Consider the following 21,555-nt stretch of genomic DNA (forward strand, 5'->3'; position numbering starts at 1 on the left):
GGACTACAGGCGCCCGCCACCTCGCCCGGCTAATTTTTTTTTGTATTTTTAGTAGAGACGGGGTTTCATTGTGTTAGCCAGGATGGTCTCGATCTCCTGACCTCGTGATCCGCCCGTCTCGGCCTCCCAAAGTGCTGGGATTACAGGCTTGAGCCACCGCGCCCGGCCACCGTTGTTTTGTTTTTTGAGATGGAGTCTCGTTCTGTTGCCCAGGCTAAAGTGCAGTGGTGCGATCTCAGCTCACTGCAACCTCTGCCTCCCAGGTTCAAGTGATTCTCCTGCCTCAGCCTCGTGAGGTAGCTGAGACTATAGGTGCTTGCCACCACACCTGGCGAATTTTGTATTTTTAGTAGAGGCAGGGTTTCACTATGTTGGCCAGGCTGGTCTCGAACTCCTTACCTCAGGTGATCCGTCTGCCTGAGCCTCCCAAAGTGCTGGGATTACAGGCCTGAGCCTCGCCCGGCCTCCTCATAATTTTTTAACCTTTATAAAAACCTTTTAAAACCTTTTCTAAAACCCTTTTTATTTTGAACTAAATTTAGATTTACTGAAATTGTGAAATAATTGTAGAGTTCTTGTATACCCTTCACTCCACTTCTCCTAATAGTAACATCTTACATACATGGTACTTTTATCCAAATTAAGAAATAAATATTGGTACAGTGTTAACTAAACTATAGACTTAATCTGGTTTCTCTAATTTTTTCACTAATGTTCTTTTTCTATTCTAGGATCTAATTCAGTATACCATATTGTATTTAGTTCTAGGCCATGTTAGCCACCTTCAGTCTGTGACAGTTTTTCAGTCTTTCCTTCTTTTTCGTGATCTTGACACATTTGAAGAGTGCTGATAGGTATTTTGTAGAATGTCAGTCAGTTGTCTGTCAGTTTGCATTTGTCTGATGTTTTTTCTTTTCTTTTTTTTTTTTGTGAGACGGCCTCACGCTCTGTTGCCTAGGCTGGAGTGAAGTGGTGTGATCTTGGCTCACTGCAGCCACCACTTCCCAGGTTCAAGTGATTCTCCTGCCTCAGTGTCCCAAGTAGCTGAAACTATAGGCATGTGCCACCATGCCTGGCTAATTTTTTGTATTGTAGTAGAGAAGGGGTTTCACCGTGTTGCCCAGGCCGGTCTTGAACTCCTGAGCTCAGGCAATCCACCCGTGTTGGCCTCCCAAAGCACTAGGATTACAGTGTGAGCCACCATGCCCAGCCAATATTTTGAGGGATATACTTTGATGAGGTCATGCAAATATCCTGTTTCCCCTTAGTTTTACCCATTAACTTAGCATTTATCTAGTAAATCTTCCTTGCAGCAATTATTTTTTCTTTCTTTTTTCCTTAATTTTTTTTTTTTTTTTAAGGGATGGATCTCACTGTGTTGCCCAAGTTGGAATGCTGTAGTGAGTTCATGGCTCACTCAAACTCCTGGGCTCAAGTGATTCTTCTGCCTCAGCCTCTCAAGTAGCTGGGACTACAGGCATAGACCACCACACCCAACTGATGAAAAAAAGTATTTTTAGAGATGGGGGTCTTGCTGTGTTGCTCAGGCTGGTCTTGAACTTCTGGCCTCATGTGATCCTTTTACCTCAGCCTTACAAGTAGGTGGGAGTTACAGGTGTGAGCCACCACACCCAGCATTGCAGCAATTATTAATGTAGTGCTACTGGTCATTTTCTGTTTTTCTCATTTCTTCAGCATGTATTATTGAAGTCCTATAAGGAAGACTTGTCTCTTCTCTCCCATTTATTTATTTAATCATTTATACTGGTAATGAATTCATGGGTATTTATTTTGTGAGTTATAATCTGATACATAGTTATTTACTTTGTGCCTCAAATTGTTCTGGCTTGGCTTTTTTTGTTGTTGTTTTTGTTGTTTTTTTGAGATGGAGTCTTCCTCTGCTGCCCAGGCTGGAGTGCAGTGGTGCCATCTCTGCTCACTGCAACCTCCACCTCCTGGGTTCAAGCAATTCTCCTGCCTCAGCCTCCTGAGTAGCTGAGTCTACAGGCGCCTGCCACCATGCCTGACTAATTTTTTGTATTTTTAGTAGAGATGGGGTTTCACCCTGTTAGCCAGAATGGTCTCATCTCCTGACCTCATGATCCGCCCGCCTCAGCCTCCCAAAGTGCTGGGATTACAGGCGTGAGCCACCACGCCCAGACGGTTCCTGTATCCTTTTAACATGCCATGCCCTCATCGTTTTTTCCACCTAGTATTTTGGCCAAAAATGTTAATCAAGGATGGCACAAATTTTCTGTAGCTGTATCTCACGATGAAAGAGGCCTGATTAAAAATGTAAAACTAAAATGTTCCCTGATCTCTTAGCACATGCTTTGTAAAAGGCACAGTGCTAGGTCCTTGTATACATAGATGCATAAGCCAGCTTACCTTCCACACCCACAGATAGCTATGTCAAACATAAGGGTGGAGAAACACAGACTTCAAACTTCTCGAGGCTAGAAAATAATGAAGTTATAGTAGATTAGAAGTACAAAAAGCTAGAGGAAGTTCTGAATTGGAAACAGTGGATGGGATTTACTAGAATAATTTAGGAGGGTGACAATTGTAAATCTTCAAAGGTTTCTTTTTCTTCTTTTTTTTTTTTTGAGATGGAGTCTCGCTCTGTTGCCCAGGCTGGAGTGCAATGATGCATTCTCGGCTCACTGCAACCTCCGCCTCCTGAGTCCAAGTGATTCTCCTGCCTCAGCCACCCAAGTAGCTAGGATTACAGACATCTGGCACCATACTGAGCTAATTTTTGTATTTTTTTTTTTTTTTTTTAGTAGAGACGGGGTTTCACCATGTTGGTCAGGCTGGTCTTGGACTCCTGACCTCAGGTGATCCACCCACCTCGGCCTCCCAAAGTGCTGGGATTACAGGTGTGAGCCACCGCACCCAGCCAAATCTTTATAGGTTTCTAAACTAGCATAATTTAGTTTTTTTCACTTAAGTCAAAATTATATTATTGTAGGATGAAAACTTGATCCAAATTCATGAGGAATGAAGAATAAATACATTTAAAGTCTAACCATTTGCTAAATTAGTCTTGGCTCTTTGTGCCAAACTTCTGTCCTTGTGCTCTCTAATTTTATATTTGCATGTTTTCTATCAACATTTTTACTGTGTGGTGTTTTGTAAATTATAGAAACATTTTAAAGCAAACTCAGAGCAATGAATTCTCACGAATATTCAGTATATTTACAGTTGAGAAACTGCTTCTGTAGTAGGTGATTTAAAATGTCCCAATGCAAGTTAACATGTCACTGATAACACTATTTCGGTGTATGTCTTTGATAAGGGGAGGTGGGGAAGTTTGTGGGTTTGATTTTATTTGCCTTTCTCATGTGACTGTTATGCTAGTAAACAAATGGTTTGCGAGAGAACCAGTAGTCTTTTGCAAAGATTGTCTTATACAGAGCACTCAACTCTTCATATTATTTATAGTGGCTTTAATTTAAACCTTAAATTATTAGAAACTCATAAATAATGTTTTTTTTGGTTTGTTTTTTTGAGTTTCGCTCTTACTGTCCAGGCTGGAGTACAATGGTGTGATCTTGGCTCACTGCAACCTCCGCCTTCTGGGTTCAAATGATTCTCCTGCCTCTGCCTCCTGAGTAGCTGGGATTACAGGCATGTGCCACCATGCCTGGCTAATTTTGTATTTTTAGTAGAGATGGGGTTGCACCACGTTGGCCAGGCTGGTCTGGAACTCCCAACCTCAGGTGATCCACCTGCTTCAGCCTCCCAAAGTGCTGGGATTACAGGCTCACTGAGCCACTGCGCCCAGCCATAATGTTTAAAAATAACAGTGTGGTATTTGTAAAACTTAAAAAGAATGTAATGGTTGAAAAAGGTAATTAAAAAAAATTGACTATTAATTTCTTGAATCCATAATGTAACTTGTAATGCAATTAGAAAGGCTTCATGTTTCTTTCTTTCTTTTTTTTTTTTTTTTTGAGATGGAGTTTTGCTCTTGTTGCCCAGGCTGGAGTGCATGATTTCAACTCACTGCAACCTCCGCCTCCCAGGTTCAAGTGATTCTCCTGCCTCAGCCTCCCGAGTAGCTGGGATTACAGGTGCCCGCCACCACACCCAGCTAATCACCTGACCTCAGGGGGCCCATTCATGTTTTTTAAAGCTTGATGGTTGCTCTGAAATAGAGTTGTTGATTTTGTTTTTTTTTTTTTGAAACTCCTCTTTTGCCCAGGCTGAGCTCACTGCAACCTCCACCTCCTGAGTTCAAGCAATTCTCATGGGTCAGCCTCCCGAGTAGCTGGGATTAAAGCTGCCCATCACCACACCTGGCTAATTTTAGTATTTTTAGTAGAGACAGGGTTTCACCATGTTGGCCAGGCTGGTCTGGAACTTCTGACCTCAGGCGTGAGCCACTACGCCTGGCCTGAGTTGTTGATCTTTAAGGTGATACTTCAGACAACATCTGAGGCCCTGTACAGTCCTTTACTGTAACTGGGTCCAGTAAGGCGAATTCAGAGAATGTTTTTGAGTGTTTACTGGATGCCTGGCATGGTGCTCAGGGAGATTGGTACGTTAAGTCCAGTTGTTGTGTTGAAACTTGTTTAAAAACCTCCCTATTAAATCCCAGCTACTCAGGAGGCTGAGGCCTGAGAATCACTTGAACCCTGGAGGCAGAGGTTGCAGTGAGTCGAGATTGATCCACTGCACTCCAGTCTGGGCGACAGAGTGAGACTCTGTAATAACAACAACAACATCCCCCCAAAAAACCAGCCTACTATGGTAGTATCAATGCTGTGATAGTCTTGCTATCTTAATACATGTAAATTCTTAACATATACTCATTGTTAATGTTCGGTGTTTAGTATTCTTAAGAATGTTTGGCGCTGGGCGCTGTGGCTCACGCTTGTAATCCCAGCACTTTGGGAGGCTGAGGCAGGCGGATTACCTGAGGTCAGGAGTTTGAGACCAGCCTGGCCAACATGGTGAAATTCCTGTCTTTACTAGAAACACAAAAATTAGCTGGGCGTGGTGGCACATGCCTGTAATCCCAGCTACTTTGGAGGATGATGCAGGAGAATTGCTTGAACCTGGGAGGTGGAGCCTGCAGTGACCTGAGATTGCTTCAGTGCACTCCAGCCTGGGCGATAGAGCGAGACTCTTGTCTCAAAACAAACAAACAACAAAAGAATATTTGGGGCCGGGCACGATGGCTCACATCTGTAATCCCAGCACTTTGGGAGGCCAAGGCGGGTAGATTGCTTGAGGTCAGGAGTTGGAGACCAGCCTGACCAACATGGTGAAACCCTGTGTTTACTAAAAACGCAAAAATTAGCCTGAGCAACAGAGCAAGACTCTGTCTCAAAAAAAAAAAAAAAGAATATTTGGTTTAATTAAGAAGGAACCTTATCAATAGTAGTAAAGTCAGTCAGCCAGCTGAATTGCCACATACAAATTGTTGATATTAGGTATCATTTATTAAGGATAATATTCTACAATAGCAATCTTTTTAAAAATTTTAAAATCTCAAACTGGAAAGGATGTCTAGTTCATTCTGTGCTTCAGTCCCCTCTTCTGATTTACTTGTTTAAAAGCTTTTTGTTGGCCGGGCGTGGTGGCTCAAGCCTGTAATCCCAGCACTTTGGGAGGCCGAGACGGGCGGATCACGAGGTCAGGAGATCGAGACCATCCTGGCTAACATGGTAAAACCCCATCTCTACAAAAAAATGCAAAAAACTAGCCAGGCGCGGTGGTGGGCGCCTGTAGTCCCAGCTACTCGGGAGGCTGAGGCAGGAGAATGGCGTAAACCCGGGAGGCGGAGCTTGCAGTGAGCTGAGATCCAGCCACTGCACTCCAGCCTGGGTGACAGAGCAAGACTCCGTCTCAAAAAAAAAAAAAAAAAAAAACTTTTTGTTTTCTTCTCTGACTTCTGTTTTGCTGCTGATAATTAAGGACAATAAGTATAACAATAAGTGTAATATGGTAGTTTGCTAAAACCAAAACAATGTTTTAAGTAATGCATATCATTATGTAAACCTACATAATAGTTAAATATTCACAAAGATAATCACTTAATGGAAGTTTTATATCCTCTCTTTTTTGGCAGTGCAATTAAAATGAAAAAAATAAAAAGTTTTATATTTTGTTTATATGTACATAATTTTAATCTAAATTGTGATGTGGTTTTCACTTTAGCATTTTTTGGAAAGTAAATCAAAAAAGACAAATACAAAATCACGTGTATCTTCTACAAAACCGATATGTAAATTCTAAGGTTTTTGTCCTTTTGAAATTGCTTAAAAGAATGCATAGAACTGGTCTGAGTTGGAAAGGATCTATGAGGGATTTCCTTGGAGACCATGGATGAATAATATGTTGTCTTAGTTCCATGAAGTAATCTCTGGGGATAGTTTTTGAGTTAGGCCTGGCAATGTTAGAGAAACATAAAGCGAGCCTCGTTTTATTGCTGGGCGCGGTGGCTTACACCTGTAACCCCAGCACCTTGGGAGACTGAGGTGGGCAGATCATGAGGTCAGGAGATTGAGACCGTCGTGGCCAACATGGTGAAATCCCGTCTCTACTAAAAATACAAAAATTAGCTGTGCATGGTGGCGCATGCCTGTATTCCCAGCTACTTGGGAGGCTGAGGTAGAAGAATCACTTGAACCAGGGAGGCAGAGGTTGTGGTGAGCCGAGATCGCGCCACTGTACTCCAGCCTGGTGACAAGAGCAAGACTCCATCTCAAAAAAAAAAAAAAAAAAAAAAGAGTCTGGTTTTCAATGGTTCTGAAAAATGCTTTAATACAAGTGTAGAATGTTGGTCAAGTTTTGCACTTAAACAGCCTGTGAATTTACCACATTTCTAGTTTAAAATATAATAAGGGCTTTCAGAAGTTAAATGAACATTGTTTTGAGGGCAGAATTCAAGCTGGATGCTAGAGAAGGATCATGAAAACCCCTTCATTGGAGGAGTGCTGTGAAATTATTTGATCTTGGAATTTTTTTTTTTCCTCATTTTGAGACAGTTTCATTCTTATTGCCCAGGCTGGAGCTGGAGTGCAGCGTCTCGGCTTACTGCAACCTTTGCCTCCTGGGTTCAAGCAGTTCTTCTGCCTCAGCCTCCTGAGTAGCTGGGATTACAGGCACCCACCACCATGCCTGACTAATTTTTGTATTTTTAATAGAGACGGGGTTTCACTGTGTTGGTCAGGCTGGTCTTGAATTCCTGACCTCAAGTGAACTGCCTGCCTTGGCTTCCCAAAGTGTTGGGATTACAGGTGTGAGCCACTGCGCCTGGCCTGATCTTAGAATTTGAAGGAGAGACTAATATTTCATGGGTAAAAACAATGAAAAGTTAGCTTTCTGTAATCTAATACTGTAGAGGAGTGGGATTTATTTAGAATGTTTAAAGTATCTTGGGCAGTCCAAGAGTGCATATCACTTATTTTTCTTTTCCTTCTTTCCTTTTAAGTGGAAGTTCACTATGTTAGAGATCATAGGTGGCATTGCCTACTTTTTACATATTCTGTCATGTTTAGTGATCTGTCAGAAGGGCTGCAGCTGTTCCCAGTTTTGGCTTAAGCCATGCATGGGCTTTATAGGAGATGTAGTCTTCACAGTGAGTTGTTATTTGTAGCTGTGTTTTTGTTGTTTATAGCTTACAATAATGCAGTATGCTTTTTATTAACATCATTTTCTTTTTCTTTTTGCAGTGATTATTTATTCAAGTTACTTCTGATTGGCGACTCTGGGGTTGGAAAGTCTTGCCTTCTTCTTAGGTTTGCAGTAAGTTGAAATTGAAATGCCTTTACAATTAATGGTATACTTAATGCTATGTATGTTTTCTAGGTAGAGAAAAAAAATTAAAGTTTTATTCAGAATAAGTTAATTATTCCAGAATTTATATATTTAAGGACTCCAAATATGCATCCCCAGTGGTATCTTGGACTGTTAAAAAATATTGCTGCTCTTAAATTCAGTGAAGTATGGTTTTAAAGTCAGAATGTCTAATATTTTTGGTCAGAGTCAAACAGCAGTTCCAATATAGGCACCAAGTTAAAGGGGTAGTTGTTGGCCTGTGTTGAAAGTGACTTGATGAAAATAAATCTTAAAGTTAAACTTTGGTAGAATAAAAAGAAAAAGCAGAGCCAGGTGGTGCAGTGGCTCATGCCTGCAATCTCAGCTACTCAGGATGCTGGGGGTGGAAGGATCACTTGAGGCCAGGAGTTTGAGACCAACCTAGGCAACATAGCATGACTCTGTCGCTGGGGGAAAAAAAAAAAAATTAATTAATTAAAGAAAAAGTAGAGTCCTGGACAAACTTTGTTGACCAGTGGCATAGTTCTAAATGCTGAAGCTGACAGATAGACTTCTGACTTAGCAGAATCCACAGTGTCCTTCATAGTCTTTATCAACTACCTTTACATTTAGCATGTTTCCTGGCCAGGCGTGGTGGCTCATGCCTATAATCCCAGCACTTTGGGAGGCCGAGATGGGTGGATCACAAGGTCAAAAGATCGAGACCATCCTGGCCAACATGGTGTGAAACCCTGTCTCTACTAAAAATACAAAAAATTAGCTGGGCGTGGTAGCACATGCCTGTAGTCCCAACTATTTGGGAGGCTGAGGCAGGAGAATCACTTGAACCCAGGAGGCGGAGGTTGCAGTGAGCTGAGATTGCGCCGCTGCACTCCAGCCTGGCAACAGAGCAAGACTGTCTCTCAAAAAAAAAAAATATATATGTATGTGTGTGTGTGTGTGTGTGTGTGTGTGTGTGTATAAAAATTAGCGTGTTTCCCTTCTTACTGTCTAGATCATTGTTTCTCAGAGCAGGGACCAAAGACTCCTGGGGGTTACCAAGACCCTCTCCGGTAGCCCATGAGGTCAGAATATCCTAATAATACTAAGACATTAGTATTTGTAAGGAAATATTTACTTGGTAATAATACTAAAATAAAAGATGTTTGCCTTTTTCAGTGATGACATTGGCTCTGGTAGTACAAAAGCAATGTGGGTAAAATTGCTGGTGGCTTGGTACACATCAAGGCAGTGCTAAGCTCCAGATTGTACTCATAGTGATGGCATTCTTTACCTCTGTGTACTCACAGGAACAACAACAAACCCTGCCATTTTTATTGAAGAATGTCCTTGACAAAACAGTTAAAATTATTAATTTTTGAAAAATGTTGATCCATGAGTATTCCTTTAAAAATATTTGTGAAGAAATGGGAAGTTCACATAAAACTTTTTTTTTTTTTTTTTGAGACAGAGTCTGACTCTGTCGCCAAGGCGAGAGTACAGCGGCATGGTCTCTGGCTCCCAGGCTCAAACCATTCTCCCACCTCAGCCTCCCAAGTGGCTGGGACCACAGGCATGCGTCATCATGCCTGGCTAATTTTTGTATTTTTTGTAGCGACAAGAGTCTCACTTTGTTGCTGAGGCTGGTCTCGAACTTCTGAGCTCAAGCGATCCACATGTCTCAGTCTCCCAAAGTGCTGGAGAAAGCACTTCTGACTGCATACTGGCTAGTGTGTTGGTTATTTTGGAAAAAAGAAAAGCATTTATAGTTTTTTGAGTTGTAAGCTGAGCTAACTGCTTTATTTTTTTTCCATGGAATACCATTTTATTTTATTTTATTTTTTGAGATGGAATATTGCTCTATTTCCCAGGCTGGAGTGCAATGGTGTGATCTTGGCTAACGGCAACCTCCACCTTCTGGGTTCAAGCAATTCTTCTGCCTCAGCCTCCCAAGCAGCTGGGATTATAGGCAGCAAGGCCAGCTAGTTTTTGTATTTTTAGTAGAGATGGGGTTTTACCATGTTGGCCAGGCTGATCTCGAACTCCTGGCCTCAGGTGATCCGCCTGCCTCAGCCTCCCAAAGTGCTGGGATTACAGGCGTGAGCCACCACGCCCGGCCCTTTTTTTTTTTTTTAACTTGAAAGCAACAGCTAACAGACAAATGAGATTAGAATTGTACAGAATTGGCTATTTGACATATTTTCTCAGATGAACTGTGATAGTCATTTCAAGGGAAGTAGCTGCAAGCATTTGTTGGCTGAAATAAAATTTAAGTTTACAATGGAAAATTAGAATTTGAAAAAACTTACAGTTTACTGCTTGACAGTATCCTAAATACATACGACTTTTCTGATGAGTGCCAATATTAATGAAGGTTATTTAAAAAATGTGAAATATTGTGTAATTCTTTTTATATAACAGTTAAAAATAAAACCATGAAGTACTAGAATAAAACATAGGTGGCTCTTTAATCTTGGTGTATGAAGATATTTTCTAAAATAAGAAAAAATCAAAGAAAGAAATCACTGCTACATTTGATTGTATTAAAATTAATTTGTCACGGGCACAAAAATGTTAGAAAACTAATGGCACTAGCAAATAAAGATATATGAGGATTGGTATTCTTAATATGTAAAGTACATTTGCACATCAATAAGAAAAGAATGTTTGTCCTAATGGAAGTAGTGGCAAATACATCAGCAGTCAGTTGAAAAAAGAAGTAATACAAATTGCCAGTTGAGTGCGGTGGCTCATGCCTGTAATCCCAGCATTTTGGGAGGCTGAGGCTGGCGGATCACCTGAGATCAGGAGTTTGAGACCAGCCTGACCAACATGGAGAAACCCCGTGTCTACTAAAAATACAAAATTAGTTGGGTGTGGTGGCGTATGCCTGTAATCCCAGCTACTCTGGAGGCTGAGGCAGGAGAATCGCTTGAACCTGGGAGGCGGAGGTTGTGGTGAGCTGAGATTGCACCTTTGCACTCCAACCTGGGCAACAAGAGCAAAACTGTGTCTCAAAAAAAAAAAAAGAAGTAATACAAATTGCCAATAAACATGAAAAAAAAGCTCAACTTTGTTTGTAATTAAACGCCTTTAAGTTAAAATTAGGTATCATTTAATTTTTATTAAATTGGCAAATATTAAAATTAAGAATAATTCTTAAGCAACACTCAGTAGGTGGGAAGAATCTAGCTGTAGCCTGAGGTGTTTGTGCTTCAAGGAAAACCCTCTCTGGGATGCCCATTGCTTGAAGTCAGAGGTTTTCCAGTACTGCCTACATAGTAGGATACCTGGAAAGTATTTTTAAAATGCTGATCCCTATATCCTCAAAATATTAATAGAGACAGTTGTGATGAGGACTATAATAAAGAAATGTGTAATAAGTTTTGGGGGCACAGAGGGAAGAATCTGTTGGCTGAGGAGTTGAAGAAATTGGGCACTCAGTATTGCCTGAGCTTAAAATCAGATGAATAAATGCCATATGACCTTGGGGCTGGGGAGTAAATAGGGTTATGCAGAAAGAGATAACTGAGGCTTTTGGGCAGAAGGAATAGTAACAGCTCAGAGGCGTGGGAGTTAAGGTCATTTAGGGATTTATAAGAATTCAGTATTTCTTTCTTTTTTATTTTTGAGATGGAGTCTAGTTCTGTCGTCCAGGCTGGAGTACAGTGGCACGATCTCGGCTCACTGCAACCTCCACCTCCTGGGTTCAAGTGATTCTCCTGCCTCAGCCTCCTGAGTAGCTGGGATTACAGGCACCCGCCACCACACCCAGCTAATTTTTTTGTATTTTTAGTAGAGATGGGGTTTCACCATCCTGGCCAGGCTGATCTCGAACTCCTGTCCTTGTGATCCACTCACCTCAGCCTCCGAAAGTGCTGGTATTACAGGCGTGAGCCACCATGCCCCGCCCATGTTTCTAAAAATGTTTTCTATAAAATGACATTGCCATTATCAACCTACAAAATACGTTTTCCATTGGTTGTTTTGTTGCTTAGTCTTTTAATCTAGAGTTTTATAACTTACCATATATACACACACACACACACACACATATATATATATATGTATTTTTTGGAGACGAAGTCTCGCTCTGTCACCCAGGCTGGAGTGCAGTGGCGTGATTTTGGCTCACTGCAAGCTCCGCCTCCCGGGTTCATGCCATTCTTCTGCCTCAGCCTCCCGAGTAGCTGGGCCTGTAGGCGCCTGTCACCACACCCGGCTAATTTTTTGTATTTTTAGTAGAGACGGAGTTTCACTGTGTTAGCCGGGATGGTCTCGATCTCCTGACCTTGTGATCCGCCCGCCTTGGTCTCCCAAAGTGCTGGGATTACAGGTGTGAGGCACCGCGCCCGGCCTTTATTTATATATTTTTTTATGCCATTGACTTTTTGCAGAAACTGGAGCATTTGTCCTGTAGATTGTCTAGTATTTTTTATTTGTTATTTTGCTTCCTTGTGATGCCCTTATGCTTATTTGTTTATCCCTCTTTCTGTAATTAGAAGATCTAGAACTACACTATCCTTAGAGTGGCTACTAGCTCTTTGTAGCTATTTAAATTTAGATTAATTAAAACTGAAAAAGGTTTGGTGGCTCACACCTGTAATCCCAGCACTTTGGGAGGCCAAGGTGGGAGGATTGCTTGAGTGCAGGAGTTCAAGGCTTCAGTGAGCTGTGATTGTACTCTAGCTTGGGAGACATCGAGACCCTGTCCCATTAAGGGGGAAAAATAATAGAAAAACAATAAAAAATTTAGTTTCTTGTTTCACAAGCCGCATAGGGCTAATGGCTGCCATATTGGCTAGCACAGCTTATAGAACCTTTCCACTGTCACAGAAAGTTCTGTTTGGCAGTGCTGTTCTCACTAGACTTGATTCGATTAAGGTCCATCTTTGTTGACAGAATACTTCTTAGGTGGTGCTTTGTGGTTCACATAATGATAGCCTGGTCTGTTCATTCATATATCTTTTCACAAGAAATATTTTTATTCCATTCTTAATAAAATTTCGTGGCAGGTACTTGCGAGAAGCAGTTATAATTTTTTTTTTTTTTTTTTTTGAGACGGAGTCTCGCTCTGCCGCCCAGGCTGGAGTGCAGTGGCCGGATCTCAGCTCACTGCAAGCTCCGCCTCCCGGGTTCACGCCATTCTCCTGCCTCAGCCTCCCGAGTAGCTGGGACTACAGGCGCCCGCCACCTCGCCCGGCTAGTTTTTTGTATTTTTTAGTAGAGACAGGGTTTCACCGTGTTCGCCAGGATGGTCTCGATCTCCTGACCTCGTGATCCGCCCGTCTCGGCCTCCCAAAGTGCTGGGATTACAGGCTTGAGCCACCGAGCAGTTATAATTTTAAAAGTTTAACATTGGGTTAAAAAATTAACAGGAAACATACATTCACAGGAAAGCTTGTGCACAAATGTTCATAGCTGCATTATTCGTAATAGCCAAAAAGTGGAAACAACCCAAATCAATTTATGAATAGATAAAATGTGGCATATTTGTACATGTAATATTATTCAGCCAATAAAATGGGCCAGGCATGGTGGCTCACACCTGTAATCCCAACACTTTGAGAGGCTGAGGCAAGGGGATCACTTGAGGCCAGGAGTTTGAGACTAGCCTGACCATCATCACAAACCCCATCTCTACTAAACATACATAAATTAGGCAGGTGTGGTGATGCATGCCTGTAGTCCCAACTACTCAGGTGGCTGAGTCATGAGGATCGCTTGAACCTAGGAGACAGAAGTTGCAGTGAACTGAGATCATGACAGTGCACTCCAGCCTGGGCAACAGAGCAACACCCTGCCTCAAAAAAAAAAAAAAAAAAAAAGAATGAAGTAATGAAGTTCTGTTGCATGGTATAACATGGATGAACCTTGAAAATGTTCTGCTAAATGAAGGCAGACACAGAGGGCCAGATATTTTGTGATTCCATTTATACGAAATGTCCAAAATTGGCAAATCTAGAGAGACAGAAAGTAGATCAGTGGTTGCCAGGGTGTGAAGACGGGTTCTTTCTGGAACGGGTACAGGGTTCTTTCTGGAGTGATGAAAATATCCTGGAATTCGTGGTTGTAGTTCGCAACCTTGTGAATGTATAAGAACCACTGAATTGTCCACTTCAAAAGGGTGACTTTTATGTTATGTGCATTATATCTAAAAAAAAAAAAAATCATTAGGAAGCAAGATTGACTTCTAAGAAAAAGTTCATAATAGTGGAGTGAAATGATTGTTGTTTTGTGGTGAATAAATTGGGTAGGTGGGTCACAAGAGTTTTGCTGATTAGTGATTAGAAAAATTATTCATAATCATTGAAAATATAAAATATTTTTCTATATGATGTATGTAAAGAATGTGGCAAGAGATGATGTTTGGAAAAAATAAAGAATGGCTATTGTAGAGATCTTAAGGAAAGAAGAAACTACAGTTAAGTAGTGCTTTCGAATCAGAATATAAAGAAAGTACTGAAAGTGGATGGAGTGACTGTTGTCAGCATGTTATACTTTATACATTTCATTCATAAACTTGGACTGTAGATAAAAGTAAACATGATTTTTTTAATTTACTCTTGAACAGCAGTTTTTTTTTTCACTTAGATTTGCATCTGCTCCACTGAACAACACATTTAATTGTTAATTATTTCCCCCTTCAGGATGATACATATACAGAAAGCTACATCAGCACAATTGGTGTGGATTTCAAAATAAGAACTATAGAGTTAGACGGGAAAACAATCAAGCTTCAAATAGTAAGTGACTTTTGGCTAGTAATTTTTTCGGAATTTATTTTGGCAAATTTGTAATGTATTATTATTTTGTATATATTTAATATGCGAACAATTGAATGTAAAATGTCTTAAGAATCATGTACTTAAGATAGAATAGTAGAATAAGAATTATTTAGATTAAAAATATGTTTTCAAGATTACTTAAGCCTCACTGAATTTTCTGTTTATGAAGCAGAGAAACTCATGTTTTAAGTCAAACTTGGTCCTCATCTTTTTCGTTTATCGGGGGAAATCTAAGTTCAAGTTTACCTTGTCCTACAGTGCAAATGTTACAGACCATTTTTGTTTGTCTTTTACTGTGCTAAGTGCATGGAACATTAAAGGAACCCTAGGAAGAGATTGTTCATATGTGGCTCAGTTGAAGAAAAGTACTTATGTAGTTCTGTTTTAAGTATTTTTATTAGATAGTGTGCACCAACTCTGTAGAAACACGGAATTTTGTTGGAAAGGAACTTAGTTTTTGTAACATGTTCATTTTACTGCTCAAAAAAAATGAATGCTGAAAGATTTAATGACTTGCCTACAGTTACTGGTAGAACCAAGTGACCGAAGCTCTGTCTTCAATATTTTGTGTGTCTGTGCCATCCTATCCCCCTTACCCATCTTTATACCCCCAGCCCCCAATTAAATATAGGCAGGTATAATAGTTCAGTTGTGCCTCTTCAGTATGGGTCTGAGTCCTGTCAGTGTGGACATGTCTGTGGTCTTTTAAAAAATAAATCTCTCAGTAGTTTTCAGAGTAGGCTATTAGCAAGAAGTAGGCTATAAACACAGGAAACCAGTGACTGCCCCTTTTCATGGAACTGATGACACGTGGAACTGGAAGGAGTCCTGTATTAGGAGTCAGAAGACTTAGATTTGTTGTCTTGGATCTCGTGTTTACTTGTTAGAGAATCATGGGTTTGTGTCTTGGGGGAAAAGGCCGAAGTAACCCTGAGACCCAGTTTCGTTTCTAAAGTGAGTGTGATGACACCTGATTTACTAATTTATAAGGTAGTTGTGAGAACCAAATCTAATAGCTTTATGTATGTGACAATACACGTGAAAGCCCTTTGTAAACTTTTGGGCAGTATATAGATACTACTTATGATATGACATGCCCAGATAAATGGGTGTTTGATAGGTTAAGTTGCTCCCTTATATGATTCTGATGAGGAAAAGAAGGTATGTTACAAAAGATAGGTGGATGTGGGTATTGATATAAGTAAATACACTTGATGTGTCAAATTAGGACTTGCAAGGATTTAGTTTTCAGAAATAGCTTGAAATACTTTCAATCAGTGAACAAATTACCATCCATATTTTTTCCCGCTATATAAGTACATTATCAACTTTTTATTTGGCAGCATAAAGAGTACATAAAGATCTACCCAAAACTGTACTTTAAAGTACTGGTATGGAATAATTGTATTATGTGTGTGTGATCATTGGCTTTCATAAGATTTGGGTGTGTATTTGTATGTGAAACATTCATATTTTGTTACTTTCCTGTGGCTGGAGGGGATCTTATGGACACTCTTTGTCTTTCATCTTTAATAGGAATTTCTTTTCCATGCCTGAAGGCCTCATTTTGAACATTTTGTTTGTGTTTTTTATTTTTTGAGATACAGTATTGCTCTGTCTCCCAGGCTGGAGTGCAGTGGCGCGATTTCAGCTCACTGCAACCTCTGCCTCCTGGGTTCAAGTGATTCTCCTGCCTCAGCCTCCCTAATAGCTGGGATTACATGTGTGTACCACCATGCCCGGACAATTTTTTTTTTTTTTTTGAGACAGAGCCTTGCTGTGTCGCCCAGGCTGGAGTGTAGTGGTGTGATCTCAGCTCACTGCAACCTCCTTCTCCCAGGTTCAAGTGCTTCTCTTGCCTCAGCCTCCTGAGTAGCTGGGATTATAGGCATGTGCCACCACGCCCTGCTAATTTTTTGTATTTTTAGTAGAGACAGGGTTTCACCATGTTGGTTAGGCTGGTTTCGAACTCCTGACCTCATGATCTGCCTGCCTCAGCTTCTCAAAGTGCTGGAATTACAGGCATGAGCCACCGTGCCCGGCCTTCGGATAAGTTTTGTATTTTTCATAGAGATGGGGTTTCGCCATGTTGGACAGGCTGGTCTCAAACTCCTTACCTCAAGTGATCCACCCATCTTGGCCGCCCAAAGTGCTGGGATTACAGGCGTGAACCACCACGCCTGGCTTTTTGAACATTTGTAAGAGGCTTACCATTTTTTCAAAGTAGCTAGTTCCATTTTATATATAACTTCCGCCAGGCATGTTGGCTCACACCTGTAATCCCAGCACTTTGGGAGGGCTAGGTCAGAGAGTCACTTGAGGCCAGGAGTAAACATAGCTCCTGTGACCAACCTGATCAACATAGAGACTCCATCTCTACCAAAAAAAAAAAAAAAAAGCCAGGTGTGGTGGTCCATGCCTGTCATGCCTGTAGTCCTAACTCCCCAGGAGACTGAGGTGGGAGGAACGTTTGAGCCCAGAAGACTGCAGTGAGGCAAGATTGCACCATTGCACCCCAGCTTTGGGGACAGAGTGAGACCCTGTCTCAAAAACAAAATAAGGCTGGGTGGAGTGGCTGTCCAGGCGTCCTGGTTCATGCTTATAGTCCTAGCACTTTGGGAGGCCAAGGTCGGCAGATTGCCTGAGCTCAGGAGGTCTAAGACCAGCCTGAGCAACATGGTGAAACCTAATCTCTGCAAAATATACAGAAAAAAACACAAAAAACACAAAACCTCTAGTTGCCAGTTATTTTTATTTATTTATTCCTAGTGATTCCTTTTTTTTTTTCTTTTTCTTTTTTTTTTTTTGAGACAAAATCTCACTTTGTCTCCCAGGCTGGAGTGCAGTGGCACTATCTCAGCTCACTGCATGATTCTTTTTTTTTTAAAGGCAGGGTCTCACTCTGTCGCCCAGGCTGGAGTGCAGTGGCGCGATCTCGGCTCGCTGCAAGCTCCGCCTCCCGGGTTTACGCCATTCTCCTGCCTCAGCCTCCCGAGTAACTGCGACTACAGGCGCCCGCCACCTCGCCCGGCTAGTTTTTTTTTTTTGTATTTTTTTTTTTTTTTTTTTTTTGAGATGGAGTCCCGCTCTGTCGCCCAGGCTGGAGTGCAGTGGCGCGATCTCGGCTCACTGCAAGCTCCGCCTCCTGGGTTTACGCCATTCTCCTGCCTCAGCCTCCCGAGTAGCTGGGACTACAGGCGCCCGCTACCTCGCCCGGCTAGTTTTTTGTACTTTTTAGTAGAGATGGGGTTTCACCGTGTTAGCCAGGATGGTCTCGATCTCCTGACCTCGTGATCCGCCCGTCTCGGCCTCCCAAAGTGCTGGGATTACAGGCTTGAGCCACCGCGCCCGGCCTTTTTTTTGTATTTTTAGTAGAGATGGGGTTTCACCGTGTTAGTCAGGATTGTCTCGATCTTCTGACCTCGTGATCCGCCCGTCTCGGCCTCCCAAAGTGCTGGGATTACAGGCTTGAGCCACCGCGCCCGGCCCTGCATGATTCTTTTAGAGACATGTTAATTCTTTATATTGAGCTTAAGCCTGTTTCCTTTTACTTCTGTCTCTTCTTATTCCTCTGCCTTGTGGAGCTGCCTGAATCAGATTAATTCCTCTTTTATTGGCAAGCCTGCCCTTCAGATTGATCTTATCACCACCTTTCTTCTACCTCTGAAGTTCCTCATTCTTTCCTGTAATGATATTTTCAGAACCTTGTGCAGTTTGGGTTATTCTTACATTTTATAAATGCCTTTTATTAAATTTGATTTCTTAAATCAAGTATGAGGTAAATCCTGTCTTGATTTGGAGCCTGAATGAATTTCTCTCTTGAAGTTCAAAGGCTCATGGCCCTTTATTATTATTAATCAAAGACATAACTATTTGTTGTTTCAGTAGCCATATCATTTCTGGTTTGGGTCTTAAGGTTTTTGATTTGTTTGTTTTTAATTAAAAGAGGGGTCTTGGCCGCATGCAGTTGCTCACCCCTGTAATCCCAGTACTTTGAGAGGCTCAGGCAGACAGATCACTTGAGTTCATGAGTTCAAGACCAGTATGGGCAACATGGCGAAACCCTGTCTCTACCAAAACCACAAAATTCAGCCAGGCATGGTGGTTTGTCCCTGTAGTCCAAGGTACTCAAGAGGCTAAGGTGGGAGGATTGCTTGAGCCTGGAAATGGAGGTTGCAGTGAGCCAAGATCATGCCATTTGCACTCTAGCCTGGGCAACAGAGCGAGACCCTGTTTCAAAAAAAAAAGGTCTTACTTTACACTTCTATGACTGGTGTTCTAAAAATCTAAACAGGCCAGGCGCGGTGGCTCATGCCTATAATCCCAGCACTTTGGGAGGAGGAGGCGCGCAGATCACGAGGTCAGGAGTTCATTACCCGCCTGGCCAGCATAGTGAAGCCCCATCTCTACTAAAAGTACAAAAAAATTAGCTGGGCATGGTGGTTCGTGCCTGTAATCTCAGCTACTCAGGAGGCTATGGCAGGGGAATCGCTTGAACCCGAGAGGCAGAGATTGCAGTGAGCCAAGATTGCACCATTGCACTCCAGCCTGGTGACAGAGTGAGACTCCATCTCAAAAAAAAAAAAAAAAACCAAAAATCTAAGCACAAGATTTTACTTTTAATCCTATCTTTTCCTCTTGCTTGGCTATAGTAATCCTTCAAGTTTTCTAGATCTTTTCAAAATCTTGATTCTGTTGATTTATATTTTAATTATCTTTTCCTTTCTGCTTTTCCTGTTCAGGTGTGACATCTGGGTCTTTATCTGAGTTTTGTTAGATTACAAAACATTCAGCAAGGTAGGGCAGGTACTGAGTCCAGTTGTATACCATGGAAAGCCTCTTTCTGTGATTGTTCATTCAAGAGGCTTTATGAAAATGTCTATATTACACCAGGCACTTGGAGGTTACAGAGATGAATAAAACATAGCCCATTAAGAGGCAGACAGTGGGAGAGACGAACATGAGAAAAAGTTACTCTGATTATGAGGGGTAATGAGAATTACATACGAAGGAAAGTACTGTTAGTACTGTTAGGATTTAGAGTCAGGAAAGTTTTCAGAGTAGCAAGGAAACGTCAGAAATTTTACTCTTTCTACCAGGCATGGTGCATGTATTATTCTGTTCTCACACTGCCACAAGGAACTGACCAAAACTCGGTGATTTATTAAAAAAAGGTTTAATTGACTCAGCTCTGCATGGCTGGGGAGGCCTCAGGAAACTTACCATGGCAGAAAGGGAAGCAGGCACGTCTTACATGGCAGCGGGCGAGAGAGTGTGTGAAGGAAGCGAAGGGCGCTCAGATCTTGTGAGAATTCATTCACTATCACTCGAATGGGGGAAACCGTCGCCATAATCCAATCACTTCCTTCAGTCAACAAGTGGGGATTATAACTTGAGATGAGATTTGGGTGGGGACACGGAGCCAAACCGTATCAGTGCCTGTAGTCCCAGTTACTTGGGAGGCTGAGGCAGGAGGAACACTCGAGCCCGGGAGTTCAAGATCCGCCTGGGCAACATAGCAATACCTCCATTAAAAAAAAAAAAAAAAAAGGAAATTTTACTTTTTGGATGCTATTGCTTACTTTAGTCAGCTATAACTTCTTGTTGACTTTTTAGTCAAAAAACAATTTTTCCTTCTATCTTTGTGAAAGGGGTTGGTGAGCAAGGAAGAAAAGGAAATTATTTTATTGAGCAGTTTCTATAGTCAGGCGCATTTTACAAACATTAGTTCATTTTAAACCCCTTTAGCTGTTGTACAAGGTGAATACTATCTAGCATTTACAGATGAAGAAACTGTTAGGTGATTCTCCCTAATATTAAATAACCAGGAACCTAGATTTGATGTTTTGAAGTCAGGGTGGCTTGATTCTAGAGTTCATGCTCCCTCCAAAGATACACTGAAAGACTTTGAGCCTCTTTTTTTCTTCTTTTATTGAGACAGCATCTGGCTCTGTTGCCCAGGGTGCAGTGGCATGATCTCAGCTCACTGCAACCTCTGCCTCCTGGGCTCAAGTGATTCTCCTGCCTCAGCCTCCCAAGTAGCTGTGACCACAGGCACACACCACCATACCTGGCATACCTAGCTAATTTTTGGGTTTTCTAGTAAAAGACGAGGTTTCGCCATGTCATGAGACCAGCAATGCCCAGACTGGTCTCAAACTCCTGAGCTCAAGTGATCTGCCTGCCTTGGCCTCCCGAAGTGCTGAGATTACAGGTGTGAGCCACCGCGCCTGGCCTTGAGCCTCTTTATTGATTACTGTCTAACTAGTCTTCTGAGCTCCCAGGCTTAGTAATTTGGACAGAAAAGGAAATAAAGCTGTGGTGATTTGTATTTTTGTTTATTTGCTTTTTTAGTTTAACAATTATTGACATTTTACATTATTTGTCTTATTCTAGTAGTAGAGTATATTAAATTATAGACATTTGATATTTTACTCCAAAATGCTTCAGTATGCATCTCTATTTTGTTACCACATCAAATAGAACTGACATTAATTCCTTAATACCCAGCTCATCTTCCAGTTTACCCAAAATTGCAACTTGTTTTTAGCTCTATGTTGGCTGGGTCAGGAAAAGAAAGCGATTTCACTGAATACTACTGAACTTCTTTTTTTTTTTAAGTTTTGTCATTTAAAATCTTAGTGAAGCTCAGTCCACGATCATTCCCCTTGTTAAAACCAAGGCTTTGTCTGGGCAGGGTGGCTCACGCCTGTAATCCCAACACTTTGGGAGGTCAAGGCAGGTGGATCACATGAGGTCTGGAGTTCGAGACCAGCCTGGCCAACATGGGGAAACCTCGTCTCTACTAAAAATACAAAAATTAGCCTGGTGTAGTGGTGGGTGTCTGTAATCCCAGCTGTTCGGGAGGCTGAGGCAGGAGAATCACTTAAACCTGGGAGGCGGATGTTGTAGTGAGCCAAGATCACGCCATTGCACTCTAACCTGGGAGACAGAGCAAGACTCTGTCTCAAAAAAAACGAAAACAAAAACAACAAAA

At 41.6% G+C, this 21,555-nt stretch overlaps 1 protein-coding gene across 4 annotated transcripts in view; it reads left to right on the forward strand.

Annotated features, from left to right (window-relative positions):
* The window catches only part of RAB1A (RAB1A, member RAS oncogene family), a 48,047-nt gene that overhangs the window by 20,088 nt on the left and 6,404 nt on the right, over positions 1 to 21,555 (forward strand). For 2 of the 4 annotated variants that reach the window (XM_005575734.5, XM_045369193.3), the window contains exons 2-3: positions 7,686 to 7,758; positions 14,421 to 14,516. In XM_005575734.5, the coding sequence (XP_005575791.1) occupies positions 7,686 to 7,758; positions 14,421 to 14,516 (169 nt within the window). The remainder of the gene's footprint in view (positions 1 to 7,685; positions 7,759 to 14,420; positions 14,517 to 21,555) is intronic. The other 2 variants (XM_065527026.2, XM_074011653.1) reach the window with 1 other exon arrangement.

This window comes from Macaca fascicularis, chromosome 13 (assembly GCF_037993035.2).
Source record: "Macaca fascicularis isolate 582-1 chromosome 13, T2T-MFA8v1.1".
NCBI classification, from domain to species: Eukaryota; Metazoa; Chordata; class Mammalia; order Primates; family Cercopithecidae; genus Macaca; species Macaca fascicularis.